Source organism: Xyrauchen texanus, chromosome 41 (assembly GCF_025860055.1).
Source record: "Xyrauchen texanus isolate HMW12.3.18 chromosome 41, RBS_HiC_50CHRs, whole genome shotgun sequence".
In the NCBI taxonomy this organism is placed as follows: Eukaryota; Metazoa; Chordata; class Actinopteri; order Cypriniformes; family Catostomidae; genus Xyrauchen; species Xyrauchen texanus.
Window position 1 is genome coordinate 32743750 of NC_068316.1, and position 14270 is coordinate 32758019.

General features: G+C 36.1%; 1 protein-coding gene across 3 annotated transcripts in view; it reads left to right on the plus strand.

The window, feature by feature from the left end:
* LOC127634280 (receptor-type tyrosine-protein phosphatase H-like) overlaps window positions 1–13741 on the plus strand; it is a 35184-nt gene extending 21443 nt beyond the window's left edge. Inside the window, exons 5-17 of one of the 3 annotated variants that reach the window (XM_052113761.1) lie at window positions 287–553; window positions 1182–1415; window positions 1515–1769; window positions 4644–4734; window positions 4878–4928; window positions 5258–5339; window positions 5934–6024; window positions 6119–6192; window positions 6626–6763; window positions 7862–7984; window positions 8127–8287; window positions 9502–9637; window positions 12842–13741. In XM_052113761.1, the coding sequence (XP_051969721.1) occupies window positions 287–553; window positions 1182–1415; window positions 1515–1769; window positions 4644–4734; window positions 4878–4928; window positions 5258–5339; window positions 5934–6024; window positions 6119–6192; window positions 6626–6763; window positions 7862–7984; window positions 8127–8287; window positions 9502–9637; window positions 12842–12991 (1853 nt within the window). In that variant the 3' untranslated portion in view covers window positions 12992–13741. The remainder of the gene's footprint in view (window positions 1–286; window positions 554–1181; window positions 1416–1514; window positions 1770–4643; window positions 4735–4877; window positions 4929–5257; window positions 5340–5933; window positions 6025–6118; window positions 6193–6625; window positions 6764–7861; window positions 7985–8126; window positions 8288–9501; window positions 9638–12841) is intronic. The other 2 variants (XM_052113762.1, XM_052113763.1) reach the window with 2 other exon arrangements.
* Window positions 13742–14270: the final 529 nt, after the last annotated feature.

Genomic DNA, 14270 nt, shown 5'->3' on the forward strand with positions numbered 1-14270 from the left:
TACTAAGTAGTGGGAATTGGGCATTCCAAATTGGGAAAAAAGGGGATAAAACAAAACATTTGTATTAAAATTGTATGTCCTGTTTGCTACCTCATATCCAATTGAGATGAAATGGAATATAAATTCTTAATTTTCATAAATTCTGAATAGTGTAAAGCCCTGTAATTTAGCACATATCATTGTTGTGATTAATGCACTGCATGTGGTATTAATTACTACTAATTATTGTGCAAAATGAGTTAACTCTCTCTCTCTCTCTCTCTCTCTCTCTCTCTCTCTCTCTCAGCTCTATCTGAAGTAACTCAAGTGAGAGTGACGGATAGATCACAGAAACAGTTGATTATTGAATGGAATAAACTGAACTCAAACAACATCTATAACTACACCTTGAATCAATCTGATGGAGAGCTGATACATTTTATTGGATCAGAGCAGGGTGATGTGATTAGACATGAATTCTCATCTCTCAACCCAGGAACTGTATACAGCTTTACTCTCTTCACAGTGGTGAATAATGTAAAAAGCTCAGGATACAACTTTAAGAGTGTCACCAGTAAGTTTAGTACTCTAATTTTACTGTTTAGAAAATATATTTTTAGTTTTAGTATTATTATTACTTTCATGGCTGCTTGTCCATCTGACATACTTAGAAGTTTTTACACCCCAAATACTATATATGTCCAAGTTGGAAGACTATTAGCAACAAAATTTAAAAAGCTTTGTAAACATCTGGGAAAATCAGAAATCCACAATATAATGAAATGCCTATTTTGAAATCAAGTCTAGAGCCCCAAAGACCCAAACCAATAACAGACTTCTTAGAATGAGACCCAGACCAATAACCAACCTCCTTAGAACCAGACCACCTTAGACCCAAACCAAAACCACACCACCTAAGACCCAGAACAATACCAGACCTCCTAAGTCCCAAAACAATAACAGAATACCGAGACTCAGAGCTCTAAGTCCTCCTAAGACCCATACACATACCAGACCTGGCATGTTGGAAATGTCTGAGACCCAGATCCAGACCAAGACTTTACGTCTTGAGACCAGATAAAAATATTAAGTAAAGAAACCCAGACCCAGATCATGGCCTCATTTCTTGAGACCAAAACCACAAGATCAAGACTCCAAATTTGTTTGAAATGAACATATATGTTTTGTTGTATTTTCTGAAGCCATTGACTGTACGTCCATTAACTGGAAAGTCACCAACTCATCGATAACTGCTCAAGTGGAAGGTTGCACAACTGTAACAGCTACAAACAGCACAGAGAGTGAACAAAATGGCACTGTAAAGAACAACAAAGTGAACTTTGAAGATCTTTATCCTGGAGCAAGGTACTCTGTTTTGCTGTGGTATGACTTGGACTCAGTGAAACTTTTACAGTGTATACATAATCTGACTATAGGTGAGTTTACATGCTCTTGGTTAGACTGTGCTACTGTGATGCTGATTGGATAAAATGAAATTATATATAAATTTTTTCTATCCTTCTTTATCTGTCTAGTTCCAAATAGCGTATCTCATCTTCACTGTGGATATTTCTCTGGAGGTTATGGTCTGGCTGTATTTTGGGATCCTCCGTTTGGAGTTGTGGAAGTGGTGCAAGTGGAAGTTGATGGAAACATTTTCAACCAATCAAAAAGTAGACAGGATGTTATGGGTCTGCAAGTTGCCCAATTGTACACAGTGAATGCAACATCACTCTCTGGAGACTCAAGGAGTGATCCAGTTACAGTCAGATGTCAAACTGACCCAACGGGTAAAATAACCAGAAAATGAGTCTGTTTGTACGTGTACTTGTCTAACCACCTGAATCATAAGTCACTGCCACACATACAGCATTTCCTAGAAAATAAACAGAAATTTTCAGTTTTGAGGTCATGTGTGAACAACTTCCAAAATGTCCAAAAATTTTTAAAATTAGACAGATAGTGAAAGTATTCCATTTATTCATAGGATATAATTTTTCATATATATATATATATATATATATATATATATATATATATATATATATATATATATATATTTAAGAGCTGACTAAAAAGGAAACCTTTTAGTTTATGATTCTCTATGACTCAAATCTTAAGTCATACGGTAAGCAGCCAATGGAAATTGACAGCACACGGCCACAACACTCGCTAGAATTCTTGCAAATTCAACCAATCTTCACATTATTTGTGGTAGCTTGAAATTTTAAATGACTGAAATAATTCAGCGGCGAATGAGACACTTATATGAAATACACTGATGAGCCAAATCGTTTTGAGAACTCACAAGTGAAGCGAATAACTTCGATCATCTCCTAACAAGACCGCATGTCAAGGTCTGGGTAGATTAGATGGTACTCAAACAATCAGTTTTTGTAGTCAATGTGTTGAATGCAGGAGAAATGGGCATTAGAAAAGACCTGAATTAATTTGACAAGGGCCAAATTGTTATGGCCAGACGACTGGGTCAGAACAGCTCTGAAATGGTAAGTCTTGTTTTGGGCAAGCAAGGCTCATCGATACACAAAGGTTACAAAGGCTATCCCATTTGGTCCGAACCGACAGAAGGTCTACTGTGGCACAAGTCACAGAAAATAATGATGGTTATGGGAGGAATGTCACAACACACAGTGCATCGCACCCTGCTGTGTATGGGGCTGCATAGCTGCAAACCGGTCAGAGTGCCCAAGATGACACCTGTCCACTGTCAAAAGTGCCTATAATTGGTACGCGAGCATCAGAACCGGACTTTGGAGCATCATTGCTTATTCTGAGAGACGCTAATAAGAGAGCAAGACGCAATGGCCAAGTACCTCCACCTACTGTAAGGAGCTGTTCACAGCAAACTTGTCGCTTTTGCAACCAAGCATTTTTTTCTTTGTAAACGTGCGCTAGACGAACGTCTTGGTTTTGCTTAATTTGTTTTTATTTAACATCTTGTGCAGGAGTCTTGTTTTTAGATGCCGTGTCTAATTAAAAAGAACTTTAAAAAGCATCTTGAGACACCTGCTTTCTGAACAATTTTATTTGTTGCACTGTGTCTAGCCTTTTTAGAGCAAGAATGCGATCAATCTGAAGTCATAGTCAGTTCTTGGCACACATCCAAAATTGAAATGCACAGTTTTAGCATTCAAATGTGCATTTTATTTTCTTAAATTCAATGGATATTAAATTTTTTAATTGACAGCCTTAGTGGGTAGCATTGCTGCCTCACATCAAGAAGGTCCCTGGTTCGAGTCCCAGCACTCCCAGGGCCTTTCTGTGTGGAGTTTGCATGTTCTCCCCGTGTTCATGATGGTTTCCTCTGGGTGCTCTGGTTTCCCCCACAGTCCAAAAACATACAGGTCGAGTGAATTGGACATTCTAAATTGCCCAGATGTGAGAGTGTGAATGTGTATGTTTGTGTGTCTTAGCCCTGGACTGATGGACTGGCCACCTGTCCAGGGTGATTCGCTGCCTTCGATCCGAGACAGCTGGGATTGGCTCCAGCACTACTCGCGACCCTGTATAGGACAAGCGGTTATAGAAGATGGTTGGATGGATGCTTGCTTATTGCATAATCATTTATTGTGCTCTAAAATGTTTACATGTAATTGCATTTACACTGTCATTGACACAAATTCCACAGGTATAAAATGGTGTTTTGTGAGTTTTCACTACAAAAATACACAAATTGCATTGCTATAGTTGAGGTGGAAATGCAGCAAATTCAGTCATCTTGGGCTACAATAATCAGGAATAATCCTTGTGTGACTGAACACTGGACCACAAAGAAATGGAGATGGCAAGCGAGCACTCAAAATGGAAAAAAACATTTAATGGCAACTCCAATATGTGCTCAGCCTATTACTTTTGAGACTCGGAACAGAGAAGCAGCAACCTCAACGGCATGTTTGTTTACATCTGTCATGCATATCCTAGGCTGTGTGTTTCCACGTGAGTTTGTGATCAGATCGACTGCACAGCCGGAATGATCCACAGTCGTTTTGTGTGTGATGCCCAGTTTTTGTCTGTTGCCATTTACCCAGTCGGTTAGAATTTTTAGATTCTGTTCAGATTTTAGAAGTGCTGTCGTGTAATCCAGCCTAAATGTGCTTCTCTTCATCTGAGCGGATGAAGAAATTTGTTGACTGATCAAATAAATAACTACATCTCAGAGTTTAATGGCATTTTGTAATGATGTAAGAATGGTCGCAAAACAGAAAAAGACCATTGCATGTGTAAATAGCAGATGAGGTACATTTCCCAGTAGAGGCTATCCAAAAGTGTTACTGCAATTTACCAGGTTGCATGTGTGAAAGGGGCTGTAGTGTCACACATTTATTTTATATCACAGATACAGATCAAAGTTGTACTAAAATAAAAGTTTCATATCAATGAAACACAATGAAATAGCCATGTATGTTTACTGTTTCCATATAGTGTTTTAAATCTGAAGAAATATTTTGGCTTATGTACAATTTGAAAGTGATGTGTAATTTTTTCAGAATGATGATACTATTCCGCTAGTTAATTTGTATTTAACCTGGAATATTCGTTTACGTCTTTGATAGGCCTATGTCTGAGCCAAATTATATTAAGTTGTCACACATTTTAACTGTGTATTGTCATGTTCAGTGTTTGTTTTTGTGTGTTTTTCACAGGAGTTATTGCAGGTGTGCTTGTGTTTTTGCTGATGCTCATCATTATTTGTGTTGCGGTCTTTATATGGTTCCGCAGACCAAAGCTTACTAGGTATGATTTTATTTTAGATTTTTTTGCCTGTGTTTGAAAGATTATGGGTTTAAGGTTTAGTTTCTGATAAAATGTTACAATAGTTGTACAAATTAATGCTTAAAAAATGAGTAATGACCCATTTTATTTTTTGTTGCCTTTAGAGGGACCAAACCACCCGTGGAGTCAGAAAAAGTAGCTAATGACAAGTACAAGTATGTGTGACTTCATTATAATGATAATATTAAATAATACAGTGGACTCAAAAGTAGTTGTGCACTTAAGTCACATAAAACATTTGTGAATGTCATGAAATTAGACAACACATAACAAACCCATCTATACTTCTTTTTGTGACATTTTTTTTTATTTTTTTGCTTAATAAGGGCCATGTGATGTACTTCGTTCTATATCTTTATAGTGTAATGACATTCAGGCATTATAAAGTGTGGTTTAAGTGTCCAGATACCTTTTGGGGACACTTGTCTATAATGTTTTATGACCTTGTTGATATAATAACTAATAATTGTGAAATATTTTTCAGACAAATTCCCCTGGAGAAATTCCCTGAACACTTTCAAAACATGAGTCGTGATGCGAACAGAGGTTTCAGTGAGGAATATGAGGTAAAATATACAGTATGAGTGTAAGTACTAGCAAATAGAAGTTATTTTGACCGAAAGTGTATTTTGCCGATACTGTTAACTAAGGTGGTGGAAATGTAAAAAATAATAAAATCCCAAAAGCAGTTTAACAAGAAATATTTGGTGCATAACGTGGGACTTTTAAATATAAACAAGCCTGAAATACACCAGGGACATTTATTTAAAAATGACAGTGTCCTGGCTATGTTATAATATTCAATATGTCATTATTTAACAAATTAAACTTTTTATAGCCTGTATATTCACCAGATGAAACGTTTTGTATATGTATGCATATAATTTCACCTGATGAGGTTTATTTATGAGGGGAAAAAAAGGAATGGATTTTTTCCAATAACCGTTAGTTCCAAAAAGCAACTGTCGGCACAGATTAATTGGTAAAACCGATATATCGATTTACCTCCAGTTACTTTATCCCTGTTTGTATTCTGTGTGGAACTTTTGTTGCATAATATCACATTTGTATGTGTAAAATATTCCTCTCTACTGATCAACAGATTAATTCTGAACATTGGGATTGTTTTAGTCTATCTTTCTTTAATATGTTTTTGACAGGACTTGAGTGCAGTGGGTGTTGAACAGTCTCAATGTGTTGCTCTCCTGCCTGAAAACCTATCCAAAAACCGATTCACCAATGTTCTATCCTGTGAGTGTTTCATAGAACTAGTACTTACCCAATTATCACGACACAATTATTTTGATACTGATAAAAGTCATCCTGTCCCATTCTCTCTCTTTAGATGACTGCTCTAGAGTGCATCTCAATATACATGATGAGGGAGATTCTGATTATATTAATGCCAACTACATGCCTGTGAGTATCACACTGTATACTTATAGTACATACTCCATACTACTCTCAACACGACCTCACACTCTCAGACTAGCTACAGTACAGCAGTGCACATTAAAGGCAATATAAAATCAAAGTCACTCTATTTACTTTACAAATACACATTCCTGATCTTATTGTGCATGATTATTAACTATACAAATGTAATTTCTTTTCATTTGAAGTTTTAAAGTTTGTCTCTGCAATCAAAATTTGCTTCAGATAACGCAAAAAATACACTTCTCAAAACCTCCCTAGCTTGCTCACCTGATGGCTCAAATCCCTCTTATTTTTCCATCCCCACCAACCACTTTTTACCATCTAATCAATTCCCAGTGTATTAAATCAATTTCTTCCCTACATATTTGTTACATATAGGTGTGTGTGTGTGTGTGTGTGTGTGTGTGTGTGTGAGGGTTTTGGCAGTGCTAACAGGCAGTACATCGCTACTCAAGGCCCCCTCCCCACCACCATCAATGACTTCTGGAGAATGATTTGGGAGAAAAGATCAAAGGTCATCGTTATGGTAACCAACTGCAATGAGAGTGGAAGGGTGAGTAAGGCAACATTCAGAATGGATACTATGTAGTATACAATGTATACTGCCTATTGTTTAAATAGTATATGAAACAGTAAGCATAAATGTTTCACACAAAATTTTACATTGTTGTCATATGACTTCATCACTTTGCATATTTAATTCAGTGATAGGTCAATGGAATTGTAATGTTGGATACAGCACCCAGTGCTATATACTAAGTTGTATACTGCACAAATGTAGAAGGCATTGTCTTCCCTATCATTGTAATAAACTCAGACTGGAGGTCGGGTTAGAATCCATTTTGCAGAAGAGTTTAATGAACACATCCAAATCAGAAATCACAAGCATAGTAAGTAATACAGGCAGAGGTTGGCAACAGGTGATCAATCCAAACAGGCAAACAGTACCAAAGGGGAAATCCAAGAACGTAATTCCAATAAACAGGCAGGAAACAGGAAGTGACAGAGTTCAGTATTCAGGTGAGGGCTCCCTCTGGTGGACGGGAGGCTGCTCAGATGTTACAATCATGTATCTGTCCTTGTTTATATATTTTTTATCAATGATGATAATAATTTAGTATGAGATACCTTGCAGTTGTGACTGTGACTCTGTTCACCCCCCTCAGTTGTACGAGGTGGTATCGCCCAATTAGTATTGCGATGAATCCTTGGAATTATCCGTATTTATTAAAAATAACCATCCAGTGTAAAATGTCTCGAAAGAGATACAAAATGTTTTGAGATTTAAATGTGAATACCCGAAGGATTCAGTTTTCAGAGTGTCAAGCGACCATAGGAATAAAACTTTGTTTCTCACAAAAGACAGTCAGTGGCTGACAACATGTGCAATTTCAGTTATCCACACAAAACTTCCATATAAATTTAGAAAACATGAAATATATCACATGATTTAGATGTGATGAGCAGGTAAGTATTGTAATTTTCAGAAAGCTAAAGCTTAATGCTTTTTCTGAAAGTTTGATCAAATACACCATGTATAAATATTTTAAAGTAAGCACTGAATATATTTTACAATTTCTCTGTGCATTGTTTTGCTAGTGCAATGTGATTTTAAGTGATTATTAATTTAAGTTTCTTATTCTTTCTCCAGACCAAGTGTGAGCAGTACTGGCCCCTGGACTACACACCGTGTCTCTATGGAAACCTGCTGGTCACAGTCACATCTGAAGAAAAAGCTCGAAGTTGGACTCTGCGAGAATTTACTGTAAAAAATGTGAGCTGAAATATTTTTTCCATCGTTACAATAAGACGTAACAACATTTTAATTCTTGATATGTCTTTCAAAGCAGCATTTCTGTCGGTAAGGTTAGCATGCAACAATCTACCTCTGTCAATAATATTTTTGTGCATTATAGAAAAACACCTCTGAGATGCGAACGGTGAGACACTTTCACTTCACGGCGTGGCCAGATCATGGTGTTCCATTTAGCACAGAGGAGCTGATCCAATTCAGAGAACTCGTTCGTTATCGCATCGAGAGCGCTTCCTCTGCTGGACCAACTGTTGTACACTGCAGGTGACCACCATAATGACCTCATTTGAAAAAATACCCCATTGATCTGTTCAAAGACACTCAAACTCCTGAGACACATGACAAATGTCCTCTGTAACACTGATATGATCAAATGTTGAAAAAGACGTTTATATATTGTATTTTTGTTTACACACTAGTATACATATGAATTAACATGTTTTATCAAGCCTTTAATCTAAAGTGTCTTTAATATCAGAAATCTCAACTTTGCTTTTTTGACGAACAATATTAAACACTGAAGTAACTCAAGAAGTGAGGATGTGTAGCTCATTTGCATTCATTTGTTTTGCAAACTTTTCAAATGGTTATTTCTTCTTCTCACCCAGTGTTAATGGGTGGAGGGTGGACCTGCTCAATGGTGCGTTGAGCCACGTACTGTACCGGGGTAAAATTGTTGGTCGATTAGCACCACCAATGGACCCTATTCACTCTTCCACGTTCATGAAGTGGAAGTTGTCTTAGTTGGGTAAACTATGTCGTAGATCGTGAAGAACAGTATTAACCAGTGCGACTACAGTGTTCCTGTTTACACAAATTCTATAAGAAAACGTTTGAATTTGTTTTTCAATGAATTTCCCTTAAGATGCTGAACTTTGTACAAGCTTGTGGTTTCAAGAAGAGGACTCACATGTGGAATTGTGTAATGCTTTGAAATCTGAGCTGTAACTTCACTGGAATGATTTCACATCACGACAGACACGAGAGGGAGTGTTTGACAGGTTTAGAAGTCGGATGGAGCACAACATGGGTCTCTCCATTCCTTCACATCCTGTATTATGATTATCAACATAATATGTACAAAATGTAAATCAGGCAAAACATTTAAGCACTGTGAAAACACATACACCTCGGTAGCGGCCATAGTGTCGTTTACCCAACTATGATGACTTTGGCTTCGCGAATGCCGAAGTGTGAAAAGAGTCTATTGTAAAGGCATGAATGTGCTAACGACAAACATTTGCTTAGCATTCTATGGGAACAAAATTGGCAAAGGAAAAAGTTGGTAGGGACATATCCCACCCATAAATGATGGCTAAGATGTAACACTATTTAATTGTACGAAATCAATCCACAGCACAGCCACCTGAAGAATGAACATTAATACAAATGCCAAATATTTAAGAACAAATACAATGTTTCCCTTCTATATTGCCACCATGATCATCATTAACTGTAAATGTTGTTGATAACTGTAGTGCTGGAGTGGGCCGTACTGGAACACTGATCGCTCTAGATGTCCTGCTACAACAGCTGCAGACAGATAAGGCCGTGGGCATTGCAGCATTTGTCAGTCGCATGAGACTCAGCCGACCATTCATGGTGCAAACTGAGGTAAAGCTCTGTTTTCAATGCATGCTGATAAAGGCAATCAGGAATATACTGTAAGACAACAATATTATAGAACATGCTTTTATATTGCTGAAAAAATATCACTGTTATACAGAAATGCTTCTGCTGTGCTACGAAAAGGTCTTAATAACCCAGTTAAGCCTAAAAAAAATACAAAAATAAATAAAACAAAGTCAAAGATTTGACAATGGACAAATACAAATGAAGGGTCTAGGAATAGAATCATGGATGTCTGGCCAATACTGCAGAGATCTACTCTAAATCAAATTCAGTTAATTTTGTATGACAAAAGAAAATTAATTGGAGCTCAATCAATTGCAGTGTGTCATTTCTTCAATGTTGAAATTCTTGCTCTTATCCCAGCTTAATATGCAGAGAAAACTATAAGTATGCCATTCATAAATGGATTCTGCCGAAAATGATTTTAGATTCTGTGATGCTTTCAAAACATTACTCTGTTTGAGCGTCCTGACCAGCCTGACTTAGCCACCTATGGCTTAACCAATGACTCTGGGCAGGGCTGGACTATCTGTTTGTCCCGCCCACTTTTTCAGCCTTCGTGGTTCTGGAAGTATTTTTCCCATCCATTTGTTCCATAGAGATTTCTTAATGTTAATTCACCGGAAATGAATATGCCACAAGCTTACTGTCAAAATGCAGTGCACCTTACTGACCTCTGCCTGCATCACCTTGGTCAAAGGATGGATTAACATTGAATGAATAGATAATAAATTAACAGCAGCCTTCATCAGCCAAATAACAATAGACAATGTATCTGTTTTGCATCTGCACTTCCACAGTTAATTAAGAATGTAATTCATAAGACTTTAGTCATTAAAGCTGCTTTGAAATTGTGTGTGTTGTGAAAAGCGCTATACAAATAAAAATGTCTTGACTTGGCTTGATAAAGTCCTTTTGATAAAAAGTTCAAACTGTCCATTGTCCATGGAAGCCCAGATGGTAACCCTTTTAACCATTCCAAACTGTACTTATCTTCATAAAAGTTTACAATTGGGTTTACCATTTTTAACCATGGCATTTGTAATAAAGCAACAATCAAACCACATTATTACTGTAGTTAGGCTAATGTAGAATATATATATATATATATATATATATATATATATATATATATATATATATATATATATATATATATATATATATATATATATATATAGTTTATGAAAAGACTTATAGCCTAAACATTTAACTATAAATTTCACAGTTTTAATTCCATTGAGTACAAAAAGAAATGTTAGATTGATTAAACTCAGTCACTATTAACTTTCATTGCACCTTTTTCCATAAATGGAAATTCATCTTTTATCCATTCATGGAAGAAAAATGTGCTATAGACATGGATCAAGATAAAGGTGAGAAATTGATAACAAAATAATATTAACAAATTAAGTCTTACATATTTTCACCATAATTGATTTATTATGCACCTATACAAGATACCTGTAGTGTTACTGCATTAAAAACATTTTAGTTTGGATGATGATGTGTATTTTAAAAACTTTGTAATCAATGTTGTCTTACACTGTTGTCTCTTTACCTCATCAGTGCTGTTAAATATCAGGGCTGTCTGGCAGTTTGACTTCTCTCAGTAGAAGTTAGCATTAATGCATTATATTCGTTCTGAGGTCTCTGCCGGCTACCGTGATAACCTGACTGAATCACATGTTTTGCTCTGCGCTGAGCTATGGTTCTGTCTCTGGAGTACACTGATGTGCGCTGCAGCAGTTTAAGTGAAAGCACCGTCAGATGTGACATATTTACTGCTTATAAGGCGCTGAACGTGAGATGAATACAATACAATTTTCTTCGTCTGCGGCCACCTGCTAAAGTAGATAGTAAGGGTGATGGAGTTACCGCCAAACCCAATTTCTACCTGCATTTGGCGGGTTGACAGGTGTTAATGTTAAGCCCTAATTTCAGCTCTGTATGTCCATACAATGAAAGCGAATGGGAGCCATGAGGCTGCTGGCTGTTTGACGGTCCAAATGGCATATTTAGGCAGCATAAAAGTAATCCACACAACAGCAGTCAATCAATTAATGTCTTCTGAAGCAAATTGATAGGTTTGTTTAAGAAACAAATCAATAATTAAAACGTTTTGTCCCATGAAAAATCTTATAAAGACTTTCGACCTATTGCTCTCTCATCAGTTCTTAGCAAATGTATGGAGCATATTATGTAAATAACTATCATCTCAAATAAGTGGATCCATGGATCTCTTGCAATCTGCCTATCAAGCTTATCAGAGCACTGTAGATTCCTCTCTCACTCTCTTAAATAAAGTTCAATATCATCTGGGTAAAACTAACACCTATATGTAAGTAACAAGATGTTTTCTCGGTTCTTTTGAAATTCCTCAGCGAGTCTGTATCAATAACATTCTGTCTGACTGCCTGGTCTTTAATTCTGCTGTACCACAGGGATGTGTATTATCTCCTCTGTCGTTTTCCGTTTATATCAGTGAACTGAGTGTAATGACGGTAATCTTTCCCTTATTAAGTATGCTGATGATGTGGCTCTGGTTTCATGTCAGGAGGAAATGAACAACCCCTCTTATTTTAAGTATATTGACAATCTTGTCCTTTGGTTTGATAATAGTTTTTACATCATGATATCACAAAGACAAAAAAGCTGTGCTTTGGGAGCCAAAGAAGAGCTGGAAGTATAGACCCAACTTATAAATCAGTAAGCATAAAGGGCCTAGATGTACAGCGGGTCTCATATATTAAATATGACCAATCAGAATCGAATATTCAAGAGAGCCATGTAATGGCAAGAAATATGATGGGTCACAAGGAATTCTAGGAAAATTTTGTTTTATTGTTTTTCAGCATAAATTATAAGGCGATTCATAGTTTGAATCATTTGAACAACTCCCAAGTCTAGTGTTGTTTAGTGTTGTTGCCACTACTGTGAATTCTACAATAGGACCTGACAGCAGCTCAGTTCAAAGTAAAATACAATAACATACAATCATTTCAGAATATAGGATGTTGCTTACAGCTTGTTCTCATATCAAAAACTCTTTGGTTCAGTTAAATGGATGGCGTGTCCATTTTTTTAGCATGATTTTTTTTTAATTACATATGGGTAATGAGGTAGATGTTTAGCCATGGCACACACCTTCAACTGTCTCATGTTTGTTGTTTCTGTCTTTTACAGTCTCAGTATGTGTTTCTGCACCAGTGCATTATGGACACCCTGCAGCCCAAGAAAGAGGCGCTCTATGAAAACTCAGACATGATCTACACCAATGCAATGGCTTTGAATGCAGATGAAAAGGGATATTTAAACAACGAACAAATATGCTAGAACATCACAATAAAATGTACAATTATTTATATTTGGTTATCAAAACTGTGTTCATAAAGTAAAAGATGAAATTTCTGTCAGTGTAATGCAATGTCACATTCAATACCATTTCATGCCCCCACGAAATTGCTTGATAAGCACTGTGTTGACGTTTTTCCTATTGAAACAGGAAGTGAGGCGGGACATATTAGAAAGCCAGCCCTTAATAATAAACCATAATGCAATGCTTGCAAGTCAGTTGCAGGTAGTCTCAGGAAGTCAGAAATTGAATGGCTAGCATGTTCACATTCAGGAGAACTGTAAAATATTTGAATCTGTACATTTTAAGTGTGTGTATCTATATTTGTATACTAAAAGGCAAAAATCTTTCATTTAAACTCTCCATTGCTAATAGATTGTGAGTGTGATTTATAGGACTGAACAATATTTGCCATGATATTTGTTTTTCTAGCATAAGCACAAATAATTTACTATTTAAACTTTTATAACTGCCAGTCTTTATTTATCTAAATGTCTCTGTATACTGTTTTATTTTCTGTATATTGTCTTGTTTTCTGTAATGTTTGCTTTATATGAGCCAAAAAGGTAATACATGGTATAGTGAATGTAAAATCCAAATTCTGAAAAAGTTGGGAGAGCATGAAAAATTATAAATATTTTTCTAAATATTAACTAAATATTATATGATGTTTTACCTTGTGAATTTCATAGTTTTTTTTTTATGTACAGTAATTTCAAATCAGATGACTGCAACACACTCCAAAAAAGTTGGGACAGTCGAGTGTTTACCAATGTGAAACCACCATTTCTTCTAATAACACTTATTAAGCATTTAGGCACAGAAGACAAAAAAAAAGTTTAAAAAGTGTAATTTTCCCCATTCATCCATTATTTTATTTTTATTTTATTTATTTATTTATTTACAGGGGCAATGCACATTAATAAACATAAATGTATACGTGCCAGAATTAGCCCAAAAGGCTATTTTTCATCTGTAGACCCTTGACAGAATGTTAAACGGTCACCCTTAAAACAGAGACAGAGCATCACACATATACACATCATATGAAAAAAAAATTAAATAAAAAATAAATACAAAATAAACATGAGAGAAAGGAAAGAGAGAGAGAAAGATGGCAACAGAAGAGAGCAACATAGCCAAGAACAATTAGTACAAAGAAGTCTATTGTCAAGAATACAATACTAATGTTGACAGTGCTGAATTGTCAGTAACCATTTTTTAAGATGAGACTGAAAAGAACCAAAAGCATGTAATTGT